General features: G+C 40.7%; 1 protein-coding gene across 10 annotated transcripts in view; it reads left to right on the forward strand.

Annotated features, from left to right (window-relative positions):
• Large1 (LARGE xylosyl- and glucuronyltransferase 1) overlaps positions 1-18,136 on the forward strand; it is a 513,859-nt gene that overhangs the window by 299,077 nt on the left and 196,646 nt on the right. For all 10 annotated transcript variants that reach the window (XR_013051265.1, XM_042277521.2, XM_042277520.2 and 7 more), the window contains one exon: positions 12,891-13,062. Coding sequence is in view for 9 of the 10 variants with exons in the window: in XM_042277521.2 (XP_042133455.1) it covers positions 12,891-13,062 (172 nt within the window). In the remaining variant the exon portion in view is untranslated. The remainder of the gene's footprint in view (positions 1-12,890; positions 13,063-18,136) is intronic.

An 18,136-nucleotide genomic window follows, 5' to 3' on the forward strand; every position in this document is an offset into this window, starting at 1 on the left:
TGCTTCAGGATTATTGTGTAGAGGAGCAGATAATATTTGTAAATTGCTTCACAATAGTGTCTCTCACATAGCAAACATTCTACAAATGTGACCTTATTGTTCACATAAATACAGTAATGTCCTCTTCTTGTTAGTTGACCTCCTGAGACCTAGGGACACTCCACTTTTGCTATTCTTTCCTTGTTATACAAAATTGAGCAGCAATGAATGTTTAGATAGATAATCACTTAAAGAATTAGGTGAGCTCTTTTTACATTTTCATTTTTTATTTGTCTATCAGTGTCAGTGTGGGCAGGTACCCCCTTGCCATGGTACAGATGTGGAGGTCAGAGGAAAAACTGGGAATTGAATTGGTTCTCTCCTTATTATTATGTGAGTCTAGAGGAATGAATTTAGGTCTTCAGCCTTGGCAGCAAGTACCTTAATCATGAGGCCATCTCATGGCCCAAAGAATCAGGTCATTAGGAATTTGATTTAATTGTTTTTTTTATTTTACCAGTTAAATACTCAAATTGAAGTGAAGTGAAGGAACAATGGAATTATTTTGTTCTGTGTACCAGGTCTACTCTCCTTTTTTTTTCTTTTTTGTGCTAGGGAGGGGATCGAATACCTTGTGTGTTCTAGCCAAGTGCTCCAACCCTGGGTTATGCTGCAGCTCTGTTCTAGTATTGTGATATCAAAGGATGATGTTTTTTTCCCTGCATTCTCATGGATGGTCAATTCTCCACCTAGACAGCTAGCTATCCTCAATACCTGGTTTCCTTGACAACCATCATACAAATGGTAAGGGCCTGTTATGGAGAGTGAATGTCAATATAACCACAGTCTAAATAGCCTGGAACAAGGCTTCAATATCATGATTAAAATATGTGAAACTATAATAAGTCTTTAGGTTAATGTTAGTTGGATGTCTTGTATTAGTAGAATGAAGATAATCTTCTTTTCATTAATGGCCAGTGAATAGGGTCATTTTGGCAGTTAGCCAGAAGAGATTCAGACTGTCAATCTTTTTACCACATGAGAGAGTTTTGTTTTCCATGTCTTGTGAAAGAAAACAATTTTAAACCAACCATAAATTAACCAAGTGGCACTTAGGGTTCTTCTCCTGTAATCCTCCCATGTGTCTAGAGTTAACCTACCTGGCTGGCCTTTAGATGGAGTCCTTTGGAAGTGAGTTGAGGGACAACAAAACAAGAGGAGTTGGGGTGAGAATAAGAGACAGACTCACCAGATGAAGCCCAGGACAGAGAAAGGCATTTTCTTGTGAAACTTCCTTGTGATTAAATACAAAATGGTTAGCAGTACTGTGTAATCCTATGCTGTGACTTTGGTGTGTTTACATTCCCTCACCTCCCTGTCTGAGGCTAAGTTGGTGTGGTTTGATCTAACAGAGATCAGTTCTCAGCTTCTTTTTGAAATGATTTCATCTCTGACAAGGAGTTTGTTTTCCCACTAATTCAACCACTAACTTCTGCCATAAGATTTTAGTATCAAACCATTAAAATGACTGATTTCTTTTTCTACCTCCATACAAAATATACTGTGCTCTTGTTAAGAATGTGTGTGATAGGGTACATTGAGGGTAACAGAGAAACAAAGGCCTTATTTTCCTTTTTCATTACATTTATTACAGGACTATTATCTTCATTCATAGTAAGAGTTAAGTATAATTTTAAAAATGTGTGTATGTGTGTGTACCAGAAGTACACATAATCATACACATAGTGATACACAATTTATTTGTTCAGTAGTCAGCTATATTTTAGAAAATTAAATATAGGTACAAGATAAAGTTCACAGTGGGGTGAGCAGTTTAACGTGTGTATTTTCTCTGTTGGCTATACTCTTGTCTCCTGATCACATGTCATGTCTGGTCTTTCCACACAGGCACCTACTCTCTTAGAATTAAAACAAGCTCTGATGTAGACTGGTCAAAGACTGTGTGCCTGAATTAGAACTAGGAGTATGTCTTAGAAGCCCCATACCCACTCCAGGTGAGCCGTCATCTCCTGAAATACTCTTAGGTCTCCTGAAACTGTCACTTCTCTCTTAAAGCAGAATCCCAGAGCCTCAGACTTAAAAGTCCCTTGAATATTGGTTGAATGCATGAATGAATCTAGTTCAACAATCCATAACCCAATGATAGGGAAGGTACTCAGTAAACAGTGGATTTATTTCTTTGGACATTTATTTGTTTTTTGAGGTAGGGTCTCTTATAGCCCAGGCTGGCCTCATACTCATTGTATGACTGAGGATTTCCTTGAACTTTGGGTCTTCCTGCCCCCACTTTCCCAATGCCGGTATTGCAGCAATGTACCACCATACACATCTGATAGGTGTGGAGCTGGATGGGTATCAAGCCTAGAGCTTCTTGCATGCTAGGCAAGTACTCTACCAGCTGAGCTGAGTCCTAGTCCTTTGAGCCAGCATTGTTTATGTTGCTGCATTGTTTCACTTTGAAACTATTTGCAGAGTGCTTTCTCTTTGGACAGCCCTGTTTTAAGTATACATCTATAAATGCATATCGGCACTGTACTAAGAACTGCAACTTCTAAAAATATTAAATTCACACGAAGCAGGAGCTAATGTAATTTTTTCCTCAGTGCATTGAAAAGTCTACTAATTGAGAAGGCAGGAATGTTTCAGGAAATTAAATGGCTGCAACAGTCTAGTTCACAAATCAGAACTCTGGGTGCTGAGCCGAGCTACGTTTCACAGTGTGAAGTGCTGAAGTGTGTGCAAGCAGTCAGTGTGCAAGCAGTCAGTGAATGTTTCAGTGGCCAATCTCCTCAGCTCCCCAGATATAAACAGAAGATGCTTCTGAGACTGTGATATGATGAAAGAAAGGGACCCTGCACAGACAGGAGGGGCAATCTCCTCCTGGAAGTAAGTCTGGGATCATGTTTCTCTTGGCTCACTGAGTCTCTGTCCTTCCAGGGTGACAGGAGGTGGTTTGCTAGTAGGTTTCTGTGGCTTTTTAAGTGTAATCCAGAAAGTCTTATGTTAGGCTATGATTACACATTAAATAAATGTCCCTTGATGCTTTATTACCTATAAAGACCAGCTTTGAGGTTCTGCACAGTTTCTTTCTAAGATTCTGATGTTGGGAGGTGTAAGCCATAAAATTCAGCATTGCTATTGGTGTCAGTTTTTAAGAACCTCACCAAATCTTTGGCTCCTTACATTGAAGTAGGATTTCTAAGTTTCAAATGTCACAAGAGATGTGGGAACAACCTCCAAGCTTGTCTCAACACAGCCTTGTACTAATTTCTACAAAGATCTCTCACTGTACTTCCAGACAGTTATCAGCTTTCCATAGACACTGTGGCTCAGAGCTGTCTGCTGTGGGATGTTCTGTATGTCCTGTGGGAGCCCGTTCTCGGGTTCCTCGTGGCTTTACCCAGCAGTTCCACATAGAGGATGATTAGGACCACAGGCCTGAGTCCAGGTGTCTGAGATGGTCTGCACTTGGCTGTGCTGGAGGATGGTCTGTATGCCAAGTTGCTCTGATTGGTCAATAAATAAAACCTGATTGGCCATGGCTAGGCAGGAAGTATAGGTGGGACTAACAGAGAAGAGAAATAAATGAACAGGAAGGCAGGAGGAGATGGCCTGGAGCCCCGCCAGGACAAGGAAGATGTAAAGTACTGATAAGCCACGAGCCACGTGGCAAGATATAGATTTACAGAAATGGATTAATTTAAGCTATAGGAACAGTTAGCAGGAAGCCTGCCACGGCATACAGTTTGTAAGCAATATAAGTCTCTGTGTTTACTTGGTTGGGTCTGAGCAGCTGTGGGACTGGCGGATGACAAAGATTTGTCCTGACTGTGGACAAGGCAGGAAAACACTAGCTACAGCTGTCTATGATCTGTTCTGGGCACTGACCTAATTGGGAGCCATTGTGAGCAGATCAGCCAAGAAAACATAGAAAAGTGCTTTCATTGAGTGTCCACTGTTTAATGTTATTGCATTATAATCTTTGGAATTTAGAATGGCCTGCAAATGCCGACAGAAAACTCCAGACCCTTGAGCCCTAACCCATACCTAATGAATCTAGGATGATCCCAGGAATCTGAATTTTTGGTATACTTCCTCCAGATAAATAATCGCTCATGGTCCTTCTGATGCTCTGCAGTTGCCTTCTGCTACTTTAACCTCTGTAAATCATGCATTCCTAAAGCACAGATGAAATTGGATTAATCTGATAGTAAAAATCCTTTTATTTTCCCACTCTGTCTAAGGCATTGCCCCATACTCTTTAGTAGGGCATACATACTTTTCAACCTTTGCCCTTTCCACATGCCCCTCCATCACTTCCAACCCCTAAGCAGACCTGGCCTATGGCTGACTTAACAGACCAAGGCACATAAAGAGGGAACGAAAATTGCCTTCACAAGTTCTCCTTTGGCATTCATATGCACACTATGATATACATTCACATATATGTACACATACAATAATACTAAATATTAGAAAGGTGTCAGACTAGTTATTTTACATAAAGACATATAGTCAGGTGTGGATCATGTGTGTTCACATGCTTGGCTATCTGGTTATATTTCTGGGCCTTTACTAATGACACCTCTTCTATCTTTTTTCCTTCAGCTATTTGATAAACTCCACTTATAACTCACTTTTGCAGACCAAATTGAAAGTTCATCTCCTCCAGACATTTCCATCTGATTGTGTCCCCCTCCTTTCCTGTCCCTCCCTTTTAATTGTCTTTCTACCAAATGGCTGCTGCGCATACACTTAATATTTATCCCAGTGCAGTTTATTGTATTCTGTAATTACAGATGTGGGAGCCTATTTCCAATGTAGCTTCTAGTAAATTCTCTAGTATCTAGTATCCATACCCTTGTCCAGTCCCTTTCCACACAGTACCTTTGTGGCTGGAAAGAGAAGGAAGAAATAGCACCACGCTGTTTCTGAGGCCTGCTTCTCTAGCAGACATGCTGGCTTCCTTCTCCTCTCTTGGACTCTTCACTCTGGGAAAGCCAGCTGCCATGTTGACACTTGTGCAGCCTCTGCATTCACCCATGTGCTGAGGAACAGAGTCTTTCTGTTAGCATCCAGTGTGAGGGGAGCACACTGTATGTATGACAAGATAGATCACTGTGTGACAAGATCAGATCTTTCAGTCCAAAATCAGACTGATGACTAGAGATTCCACTGCCTTCTTATGCATAGCTTCACAATGAGTCCATTTAGCAAATATGTTACGAAATTCTGGCATGCAAAAATCGAATGAGATGATAAATAGCTGTTGCTGCTTCTGGTGGGTGTGTCTCATGCAGTGACACTATGCACTGTGGGTATGAATGTTTCTAGACCACTGATTCTAGACCACTGATCTTGGCCTCTGGCTCCTCCTTAGCACCAGGGATTCATTAGGTGTTCCCAAAATGCTTGTGTGTATATGTGTGTGTACAGGAGTATGTACATGTGTCAGGGGAGGGGAGAAGTTTACTTTGAAGGTCTTCTGCAGTCCCTTTCTACCTTACTTTTTGAGAGAGTCTCCCATTGACATTGGAGCTTACTGAGCATCAGGGAATCTTGCCTCTGCCTCATGATGTGTATCATCCTATCAGGCTTTTTTACAAGTTTTCTCGGCAATTAAACTTAGGCCCTCATATGTACTTATATTATAGCTCTTAGACTAAGCCATTTACCTAGCTTCCTAAAGTTCCTTTCTAGTGGCAAAGATAAACACCCATACATGCAGATAGCTATTTGGAAAATTTGGATCTTGCCCCTTCTGTTGCTCTCATTGTGGTTAGGAGGAAGGGAAGTACCCAGAGAATGTTCATATTCTGGAGAGAGTGTACTGTAAGCATTCTCATCATCTAATAGTTGAAATAAACTGATATACATAAAGTTCTAGCCACTTCCCCAAAGAGACCGACCATCTAGTTAGCTATGACTGGACTCAAGGCCAGCTACTCTGCAGACTATGTTGGTAGCTAATTTAAAAGTTCATCCTTGACCCATACCTGTGGCACACATTCTGCTGGGCACTTTGGTTCTTCTTGATCTGGTGCTTCTCTGAACCTGGTGTAACATGTCTATCCCTTAGTTTTCCCTGTTTTCTGAGTCAGGAGATGAGTGTAAGAAGATGAATTTGCCAGAGTGGCTGTGCCGAGCACTCTGGCAAATTTGGAATTCATCTCAGAGGACTCCCAAGCTGATGCTCATGTCATGACTCTCCTCTCCAGTCTCTCCACCTACCCTATGACTGCATGCCCCCCATTCCTTTTCAAACTGTTTTACACATGCAGTGTGGTTGCCAGAACAACCATCCACAACATGAATGACTTTTCAAACATTCCTCACTACAATGACTTTTAATTGTTAAAAAATGTGTCAAGGTAATTTTTTTTATTTCTTCTCTCATAAAATATATCCCAACCACAGCCTCTCCCCCTGATCCATTGCTCCTCTGTTTTCCTTCAGAGAAGAGCAAGCCTCCCAGTAATATCAACCGAACACAGCATAACAAGAAGCAATAGCACAAAACCTTCATATCAAACCCTGTGGGAGGAAAAGGGTCCCATGAGCAGGCAAAAGGGTCAGACAGACACACACACACACACACACACACACACACACACACACACACACACACACACACACACACACTTCTAGGAGTCCAACAAAAACCCCAAGCTAAACCACCACAGCATATATGCAGAAGGCCTAGCGCATACCAATGCAGGCTCTGTGGTTACCACTTCAGTCTCTGTTGTGAGCCCCTATGAGCCCTGCTTAGTTGATTCTGTAGGCTGTGTTTTCTGACTTCCCTCTGGCTCCTATAATTATTTCTCCAATTCTTCTCCTGGGGGTGGGGCATGTAACGGAGCTCTGCCTAATGTCTGTGGTTGTCTGTATCTCCTCCCATTAGGCACCGGAAGAAGCCTCTCTTGTGATGATTGTGTTAGGCACTGATCTATGAGTATAGCAGAATATCATTAGGATTAATTTCATTGACATTTTCCCTCTTTCTTTCTTTCTTTCTTTCTTTCTTTCTTTCTTTCTTTCTTTCTTTCTTTGTCTTTCTTTTTCTTTTTTTCTTCCTTCCTTTCCTGTTTTCATTTCTTTCTTTTTCTCCTGTTTCTTTCTCTCCTTCCTTCCTTCCTTCCTTCCTTCCTTCCTTCCTTCTTTCTTTCTTTCTTTCTTTCTTTCTTTCTTTTTTTGTCAGTTGTGTTTGGTTCTACCCTAGGTCTCTCAGCCATCCAACTTCTTGATCTGAATGTAGGGCATGTCCTCCCAGTAGTGGCTTGGGCCCCAAGTTAGAGCAATCATTGATTGACCATTCCCACAAGCTCTGAACCACTCACCACTTCCCTAGTGCATCTTGCAGGCAGGGCAGTTTGTGGGTATTATTTTTTCTCTTGGTTGATATCCCATTGCCACCAGTGGGAGCCCAGCCTGGCTACTGAAGATGGCTGGTTCTGACTCCATATCATCCATTACCAGGAGTCTGCACTCGGCTCACCCTCATAGGTCTGAAAGTTTCCACTGCACTAGGCTTCCACATTGCCCCCTAAATATCAACCTATTCTAGTGTCTCTCCCTGTACTGTTTCTCTCTGTCCCTCCCTCTCAACCTGATCCCTACTGTTCAAATCCCCACCTGCCCTCAGTCCACCCACAAAATCTATTTTATTTCCCTTTCCCAGGGATATCTATGTGCCACCACCCCCACCTCTTTATCTAACTTCTCTGGATCTGTGGATTGTATCATGATTATCCTTTTCTTAACAGTTAATATCCAGTTATAAGTGAGTACATATCATACTTGCCTGTCTGGGTCTGGGTTGCCTTGGTTGGGATGATTTTTTTCTAGTTTCATCCACTTGCCTGAAACTTTCATGATGTCATTTTTTCTAATAGCTGAGTAATACTCCATTGTGTAAATTTACCACATTTTTCTTTATCCATTCTTCATCTGAGGGTCAATGTGATTTTTAATTTACAGAAAATGCTCATATGGGTAAGGAACCTATTTTTTCAGGAGTAAATATTTCCACAGTGATGAGAGAAAGCTTACAGACTATAAATATAGTTACTCCCTAGGAATAAGGGAGTATTTTAGTTTACAGATGAGAAAATTAAGGCCCAGGGAGATTTAAAAGCCAGAGATGAGCTGGGCGGTGGTGGCACAAGCCTTTAATCCCAGCACTTGGGAGGCAGAGCCAGGTGGATCTCTGTGAGTTCTAGGCCAGCCTGGTCTACAAAGTGAGTTCCAGGAAAGGTGCAAAACTACACAGAGAAACCCTGTCTTGAAAAACCAAAACAAAAAAAAGGTTTTCTGGACTAAGTAAATGGCTCAGTAGATAAAAACATTTGCTGCATAATCCTAATGACCTTAGTTTGATCCCTGACATCCACATTGTAGAATGGAGAAGTTCCCATAAGTTATCCTCTTAAGTCTACATGTACACTATGGTGTATACACACATACACATACACACACTAAATAAATTAATGCAATTTTTAAAATTAATGTCTTCCTGCCTGGGATTCTGCCTTTTAAGTACTTGGCTTTTAAGCAGGAGGACCTGATGTGATCTCCAGAGCCATGCTAGAAACACTAGGCATAGTGGTGTATGCTTGTAATCTAGGCAGAGGCAGAGGGAGGGGATCCTTGAGGGTCACTGGTCAGTTTGCCTAGCCTAATTGGTGAGCTCCACGCCAAAGAGAGACATTGGCTCAAAAGGCATGGAAGACATTCTTGAAGATGATACCTGAAGTTGTCCTGCTCTCTCCACATTCAAACATGCACATGCACACAAGTACACACACTCATGGCTTGCTGGTGAATTAAGCTGTGTTTATATGGAAAGAAAGTTCTAGTCTGACTTTATCAGAACCAAGAATTATAGGAGGGCTACAGAGAGAAGGGACAAGAAAGCTCTTAGCTCAGGCTTTGTGTACTGTGGTTAATTACAACCAGATGGAAGACTTTTAGGAGGAGTTTAATAAATTTACAAGCTCTCCCCAAAAATGCTTAACACTCAGTAAATGATGATGCATTTTGCCCTGTTGTCATTACTGCAGTATCCTAGGGGCTACTGAGAATCAGCATTTCCAAATGAGAATGGGCATCCTTTCCTGCCTAAACCAGTCTCCCCACTTGCCTCTGTATTATCTATCAAAATCCAGAAACTTGGCATCATGGCTGGCACACCACTGTCCTTCATTCCTTAGGGTGGAATTAGTCACTTTTGGAAATGAATCAGCAATGTCCCCATGCTCACATCACTACACTGGCCAGGTTTTCTAGGTCAGTTTTACAGGGTTTCCAAATGTTCAGTATACTCAAGAGTCACCTACAGAGCTTTGTGGAAACTCCATTTAGTTCCCAATGAATAACATTATGTCAGAACTTCAGCAAGGTGAGTTTCAAAATGCCAGTGTTCTCATCCCCCACTTGAGAAGGAACTTGTAAGCTCTGATCACTCCTGCTCCTTTATGTATGTGTAGTATATTGTAATATTGGGTGCAATTACACTGTTGGTAATTAAAGCCTCAGCCATGCTGCTTAGAATTAATAACAGTCACCACAGGAATACTATTCTGTCCATTACAATGAGGCTGACTTCATCTTTATTATCTTTTTAATCATGTGGACCCTTTGGCATATTAGCTACTGTGGGGAAAGATTCCGGTGGGTACTTTGCTTCTATTGGATGTGTTGGGGTGAGTGGTTACATAGACTGAGCTTTCTTCCCAGGATGAAAAGAACCCAGGATGTTCTTTTCACCATGGTCCCCATGACTTAAGGACCCTTGTTGTATTGGAGCTTGTTGCTGGGGAGGAGGAAAATCAACACCTTGTGAATGTCTTAAGAGACAGTTTAGAAACGTCACACAGGTTACCCTCATTACAGAATCTCCTCCACATAGAATGTGCTATTGTGTTTCTTACTCCACCCTAGAAGCCTTGTATTTTCCAGTTGATATCTCTGCTCTAAGTGAAAGTAGGTGTTGAAGGTAGAGTTTGATCACAGACATAGGCAAAACTAAGATTCTGTACATTCATCAAGCTATTCTTGAGCATTGACCATGTGGATTACTACCAGAGTGAAAAGGACATTTTCCCAGCCTCAGGGAGTTTCAATCAAATGCAAGAGACAGACATGGAAAATGAAACACAGTGTGTTATTATGCTATGCATGGGAGAATGGGATAGCTCTCTTGAGGAGCTCCAGTTCAGCCTGAGGCAGAGAGGAGGTGCCTCCTTATGTGATTGTGGCTTTCAAAGAAAGGGAAGATGAGGTGAGTAATAGAAGCCGTGCAGGTCCTGGGATGAGCTGATTATAACAAATGTATTTGCTTCCCATTCCTCACATTTTTTCCACCAATGATTCTTTCATTTTCTATCCTTTCCTGGGGTTTTCTTCCTAAATAGAAACTCATTCACATGTCTCTTTTACATTTAATTGAACACTTGGACTTAATTGATTATGTATTAAGTTGGAGACTTGGGGTTACATTCAAGACTGGGTTCATGTGGAGATTAATTTATTCCTGTAGTCTCATAGTTTTGCAGTGCATCCAAGTGTCTCATATCTATGTTAAAAATAAAACTCAGAGTCAGGGCAATCTAATTAAATGGCTTAACCCAACACTGTGGCTCTTAGTATTTGCCAAGCTCTCCTGCTTTGATGGTTACCAAAATAAATGGATAAGTTAATCAAAGGTCTGATTAAGTAGCACAGCTATGCAGCATGGAGTTGTGATTTCCAGGCTTCAGTTCAGAATGATTCTCTGGGGAGGAAAGAAATGGAGCTGAGTTCCAAAGGCCCAGGCTTACATGAGGAAGAGTTTTATAAAGTACATTGGAGGGAATTGCTTGCCGAGGTCTTAGATTGTAAAATGATGGCTACTCCCAGGGAAGGATGAGGTAGTTTATGATGATCCCAATGCAGGAAAACAAAACAAAACTAGGACCATCCTTTGGCAGATTCTTGGTTTGGGTGTGTGGTTGTGAACATGTGTGTGCATGCATTTGGAAGCCAGAAGTTGGTGTGAGGTGTCTTCCTCAATTGCTCTCCACCTTACTTGTTGAAGAATGCGCTATCTGAACTGGGAACCTTATTAGGCTGGCTGGTCAGTGAGGTCCAGTGATACATTTATCTCTGTGGTTCCCTCTTCCCAGCACTGGAATTAGAGATGTGCGCCTTTTATGTGGGTTATTATGATGGAAACTCAGGTCCTCTTGATGACTGCTCAGCAAATACCTTACTCAGTGGGCTATCTTCCCAGCCCCTCCTCCAGCAGATTCTAACTACAGGTTTACATCATGCCTGCTCTAGAGTAGGGTTGCGGTTGGATGGTCACTGTTCTTTACTGCTTTCCATTCATCTGACCCAACTTTGCATTTTGACCCGTGATTGGTAAGGTATTATGTTGTACTCTGACCAAGGTATAATTTCTGCCCCCAGGCAACAGATTACTTGTCTCTTTTTACTTTCCTGATTTCTGCAGTTGTTCCAAGTTATATAGTCACCTTTGAAGACTTGGAGCTAGGAGCCTCAGGTGTCAAAAAACATGCGACATTTGTTTTTCTGGGTTTGGGTTACTTATCTAGTATATGTTTTCCTAGTTCCATCCATTTACCTTCATATTTTATAATTTTATTTTCTTTATATATACCACATTTTCATTAACCATCTGTCAGATAAAGGGCATTTAGGCTGTTTCAATTTCATAGCTATTGTGAATAGAGCAGCAATGAGAGAAGGCTCTCACTTTGTAGCCCAGACTGGCCTTGATGTCTTGGCCTCCCAGGTTCTATGATTATATATGAGAGCCACTCACATCCAGCTCTTACTTACTTTCTTAAAGACCAGTGTCTTCTAAATGAACTTATAAGGACAAAAAAGATGAGTATTGTTTGGAATTCTGGGGTGGTAGCTCCAACTTGATTAGGTGTATACTAAGTGTTAATCTGTTGAAATTAAAATGTGGACCATGACTTCCATGGAATCCCTCCACATACATGCCCCATGCCCTTCTTCTCGCAATGGTCTTCACAAATGACCTACATAGATGAGGATTTTTATCACACTGAGGCTGTGTATGGGCCTCAGCATTTTGATAGCAAGTACTATGAAAGTGTGTGCTTGCAGCTGACGCCACTCACTTAGGAGACACTGGTATTCCTGTCATCTGAGCACTGCAGCCCTGAGGTTTTTCATGTTACTCTGTATTCTCCATTACTTTTAGATGACCAGCATTATACAGATTCTGACAGGGCCCTCATTTCCATAAGGATGAAAAGGAGACAGCGGTACCAACTGATCTCATTATAACTTTAAAGTGGACATAAGCATAAGCATTAAAAATACCATGAGGTTTAGTGATCTTGAATGGCACATAAGTTTAATGAATTAAAGTAATAATTCTACCTATGAACAATGAGGTGCTAGGGGATTTTTTTTTTGTTTGGTTGATTTCATGTTGTTTTGTTTTCACATACTTATTTTCTTCAGTCGACCATATAACTTCTCTAAAAATAAAAAAAAGTCTGTTTTCAAAATCTCAGCATAGAATTTGCATTTAATAATTACTTCACAACTAATATTTTTAGGACTGTCTTGATTCAAATACATTTTTATTCCCAGAAAAACTTGATATAGCAAAGCGAAATGAACAGATCTTTAAAGAAAATTCATTTATTTATTTAACAAGTTTGTAAAATAGATTTTATTTCTGTCTCAGCATGGTTTATAATGTTTAAGCAAAGAATCCATGTGGTGATTTTTTTCCTTTTTCTTATTTTACCAACTCTCTCTCTCTCTATCTCTCTCTCTCTCTCTCCCCCTCCCTCCCCTCTCTCTCCCCCTCCCAAATCTCTTTCTCTCTATTCTGTCCTGTCCAGTCTGAAGTGTCCTGGATCCCCAACAAACATTACTCTGGGATTTATGGCCTGATGAAGCTGGTTCTGACCAAGACTCTACCTGCCAACCTGGAGAGAGTCATTGTCCTAGACACTGACATTACCTTTGCAACTGACATTGCAGAGCTATGGGCCGTGTTCCATAAGTTCAAAGGTAGGAGTTAACAAGACAACCATGCTGATTTTTTAAAGGTATTTTATTTATTGCCTGTGTGTGTATGTGTGTGTGTGTGTCCACAGATGCACATGTCATAGTATAAAGGTGGAGGTCAGTGCAAATTTTGACCATCAGTTCTCTCCTTCCACTTTTAATGGCAGGGGTTGAACTCAGGTGTTCAGGCTTCAAAGTCAAGCAGATTAATTCACTCAGCCATCTTCTCAGCCAGTGTTTGTTTGCTTGTTTGTTTGTTTGTTTTTAATGTAGTCCTGGAGATTGAACTTAGGGCGGTGTATATGCCAGGCAAGCATGCTACCACTGAGCCATGCTGTGGATATGAGCTTAAGGATAGCACCAATAAGAAATCACAAACATGAAAGTCAACTCTACTGTCATTTTAAACTAGTTAAAGTAAAAATGAATTTTGCATTTCTTTAGGAATTGAAGAGATTGGATACATGTTCATAGGAAAGCCCAGTTTAGGAGACTTCGTAGTCAGCAAATAATTCACTATATATAGTTTTATGTAGAATATCCAGTGTTGATATACCTTTTTACTGTGTATATTTTAAAATTTTATTTTACTTTTATAGAAAAAAATATTATTTTTTTTATTTTTTCTCAAATATATAATATATCCTGATTACAGTTTCCCCTCTGTCTACTACCAATTCCTTCCCAACTGCCCTTTCATCCAGATTCCCTCCCTTTTACCATCTGTATTAGAAAGCAAACAAACTTCCAAGGGATAATAATAAAACAAAATATAATACAATAAGATAAAACAACACATTGGAATAGGATAATACAAACATACAGAAGGAAAAGAGCACAAGAAACAGAGATGCAGAGACCCAATTGTTCACATACTCAGGAATTCCATAAAAACACAAAACTGGAAGCCATAATAAATAATAAATAAATAAACAAACAAACAAACAAATAAATAACAGCCCTGATACAACATTTTGACAAAAGAAACCTACATTGAGTATTCTATTGGCCCTCTAGTGCCATGAGGTCTACCCTTAAAAGTAGCTTGTTTCCCCAGTGAAACTCCCTTGGAGAAAACAAAATTTTCATTTACAAGTGTTTATCAATTGGAGATAGCAGCTGGCTTAGGGATGGGATGGGGCATGTGCCCACTTCACCTTTCAGCTCAAGGACTCTATCTGTTGCAGACCCTGTGAAGGCTATGTGCATGCTGCCTCAGTCTCTGTGAGTTAGTTCATATGCAAGTCCATTCTGTTGATTTAGAGGACCTTGTTTCCTTGGCGTCCTCCCACCCTCCCTTCCTCCCTCCCTCTCTCCCTTCTGGTTCTTACATTCTTTCCCCCTCCTCTTCTGCAGGGTTCTCTGAACCCTGATGGGATGGATTTGATAGTGACATCCCATTTAGGGCTGAGAGTTCTAAGGTCTCTAACTCTCTTGTGTATTGTCTTGCTGTGCATCTCTGTTTGTTCCCATCTGCTGCAAGGGGAAGTTTCTCTGATGATAGCTGAGTAAGATACTGATCTATGAGTATAACAGAATGTCATTATGAGTCATTTTGTTGTTATGTTCTTTTAGTAGAACAGTAGTATTTGATTTTACCCTCAGTCCCTGGGCTATCTAGTCTCAGGTTCTTGGTCACCCAAACAGCATCAGGTATGGGTTCTATCTCATGGAGTGGTCCTTAAGTCAAATCAGATATAGATTAGATTGATTATTCCCACAAGCTTTGTACTAACATTATTTGAAGGCAGGACACCATTGTAGATCAAATAGTTTGTAGTTGGGTAGGTGTTTACAGTTCTTATTGGGTAGTGTGCAGTATACCTTCCTGCACCAAAGATTCTTGTCCATGGGGGTGAAGGAACTATGTAGACACTAGCTCAGTTTTTCCATGTTCAATGAGTTGTGTAAGTGTTCAGTAGGGTCTAGTTTATAAAGAGCAACCTATAGTCTTGACAATGCCTGGGTTGTGTGTGGGTACCCACGGGGCCCCTTTAACCAGTAGTACAGTTAGGTGTAACCCATTCCTGGTACTGGACTCTTTATTTGGTGAAAAGATATGGCCAGTTACAGCTCTGTCTTCCCCTTTCTTTGGCTTCATGTATTTTAGGAAGCTTCTTCTGTTTGGGGTTTCCATACTACCCTTCAAATGTCCTTTGATTTTTACTATATCTTTCTGTATTCTCTTTCTCGTTCCCTTTTACCCTCATTACTTGATCCTCCTATTCCAGTTCCCAAGTGTTGATATACCTCTTCCTCCTCCTCCTCCTTTCTCTTCCTCTTCCTCTTCTCCTCCTCCTTCTTTCCTTCTTTCTTCCTTTTTCTTCTTCCTCCTTCTTTCTTCTTCCTTCTCTTCCTCATCCTTCTTTCTCTCTCTCTCTTCTTTTTAATAAATGATGCCTTGATTGCTAAGAAAGCCTGGGAGGCAGTAGTAAAGGATATTGGTTTTCGAGTGTTTGAAATGTTCTGTGGCTTTTGCTGTCAATAGTACTATGGATTATTATTTTAAGAATGTATGTAAGACTAGATTTATACCATTGCTCTTCTAGTCTGGTTAGTTTCTTATTTTCATAAATGTGAGGTACATATGAATGTGAAGATAGACATACCTGTGCTTGCACACATGGAGTTCACAGCAGGACATCAGGTGTTTTGTATCTTTTTTCCACTTATTGCCTTAAGAAAGGATCCCTCTTTGAACCCGAAGCTTGCTTTTCTGTTATGATATCTGGCCAGTGAGCTCTCAACATCTGTCTCTCTGCCCCTCAGTGCTGGAATTACAGGCATGTGCATTTATGCCTGGCTTTTTAAGTGGGTGCTGAGGATTAAAACTTAAGTCCTCTTTCTTACAGAGCAGGTGCTCTTACTCACTGAGTCATTTCCCCAAACATTCTTCTTATATAATGTTGAGCTGTCATCATTACTTTAAAGGATACAAGACTGTCTAAGGTCAAGTCATGAGCCTGATATATGTATTTGGGTATGCATACATGAGAGAAATATCACATTAGCACAGATGTTAGACTTCTAATAGCACCTGCCCAAATATCTTCCTGAATATTACATGGTTTTTAAAGTTCTTCCACACCATGGTCAAATTCAAATGGGAGAGATATTTGGTAGTGAGGGTGCTACTTTTGTCTTTATTTCTTAGCTCTATTTACTTTGAAGTTGCACTCTGTCTTCTCTGTTTAAAATCTCTCTGCCTCTTCCCTTGACTGTTTGGAGTGTGAAATAGCACTCTGACTTTAAATCACAGTATTCTCGTTAATCATGGGATATTCTCATTGGTTTCACTTTACTTTCATGACAAAGAGTAAATTCCTTCTTTACCCTGTTCATTGCCTGCCCCTTCTGGGGGCTTCATAGTTTTCTACTAATTGAAAAAAGTACTTGGCAAAGCATGAGGATGACATAGTAACCTCTGGGATGCTTCCATATCAAGATGAAAATATATTTATTTGGGTCAGTAATGACACTAAGGAAGAGATCCTTTGACCAAACTAGGAAAGCAGAAAACAAGTGTGTCTTTCCTTCTTTCTACTTAATGAATAAGCTTACATGGGTACAAGGTTTTTCTCAAGACTCAGAAAAGGTGTGCACCTTGGCCCTTCCTGTCTGTTGCTCTTTTCTAATTCTACTGTCATTTTTGTTTGTTCTTCCTTTCAAAGCCACATTGAACTCATCTGGGGACATTTTCTCTTTAATTGTGTGCGATTTGATCTGTGCTTTTATGTTGATGTTCAGTGTTTAATGGTGCATTTATTCGGCAGGCATTATTGCATCCCTACTGGGTGCCAGGCAGTGTGCCCAGCGCTGGAAATAAGATAGTGAGTAATAAAGGGACAATGAGAGTTGTCATCTGTCCTGGGGGGAAGAAGAGAAGTCAGCTAGAGAGCCTTGCAGGGAAATGGTAGCTGTGCTGTGTTATTGGGTAGGGGGAATGCTTGTGTTCCACATTTGTTCCATATTCGTCTTTTGGAAGAGAAAACTTAGGGCTTCCACATCTTTGACTCTGTCTATATAGAGAGCCAGGCATCAGCTATCTCTGGACAGTCTGAGTTGAAGAGATTCACGTTGCCTGTGGCCAGATGCCATTGCTGACTTGTGCTTGTCCTAAATTAACTGAGAGAAAAGGGAGATCCATTGGAGTATTGCATGGAGACTGGCTTGGATCTGGTCTTCACAGTCTTACTTTCTGCCCCTCCCTTTTACTTGCCTCACTGACAAACCTGTGCTGTACTGTCTTCCATCTCACCCTCCCAACAATATAACCCACCCACACCAGGAGCCCTGAGCCACCCTTAAAGAAGTGAAACTCAGCAAATACACTGGAGCAGGAGTCCACTAATGGCAGAGCTGTAGCTAAAAGTTCACAATTACTATGTTCCAGCTACTATGTTACTTACTCAAAGCACTGTGGCCAAGAGTGCTAGAAGGGAAGAAAGGCAGTGGAACACTTGTACCTCACAGCGATAGTTAGAGATCTTAGAACTGGAGAATCCTGGGCCTGAGCACAGAGGACTTGGTCAAGATCAGGACAGGGACAGGAACTGAGGAATATTCTTGAATCTAGCTGAGTTAATGGGCTCTATTATGTTTATTGGTTCTTTTATTAGTTTCTTTCCAGCATTACTTGTCCCTTGATATACAAATGAATATATTAGATGCCACTGTTTCCTAAAGCAGTGCTTCTCAACCTTCCTAAGGCTGCAACCCTTTAATGTTGTCCCTCATATTATGGCGAATTCCAATCATAAATTATTTTCTTTGCTACTTCATAACTGTAGTTTTGCTACTGTTACGAATCATAAATATTAGATATACAGGATATCTGTGACTCCTGTGAAAGGGCATGTGACTTCAAATGGATTGTGACCTGCAAGACTCCTTCCCATTTTTCCCCCTGAGAAAATAAAGAGGTAAAAACAAAATAGATGAGCTCCTCTTTTCTGCATATGTCAATATTTTCCTACATTTTTTTGTCTTCTAAACTGGAACTAAGGAAGGTTCTGAGTGAGAAGAAATCTTCATAGGGAATACCCAAGAATGTAGAATGTTCTAGTCTAAAGGGGAG

Source organism: Peromyscus maniculatus, chromosome 5 (genome assembly GCF_049852395.1).
Source record: "Peromyscus maniculatus bairdii isolate BWxNUB_F1_BW_parent chromosome 5, HU_Pman_BW_mat_3.1, whole genome shotgun sequence".
Classification (NCBI taxonomy): Eukaryota; Metazoa; Chordata; class Mammalia; order Rodentia; family Cricetidae; genus Peromyscus; species Peromyscus maniculatus.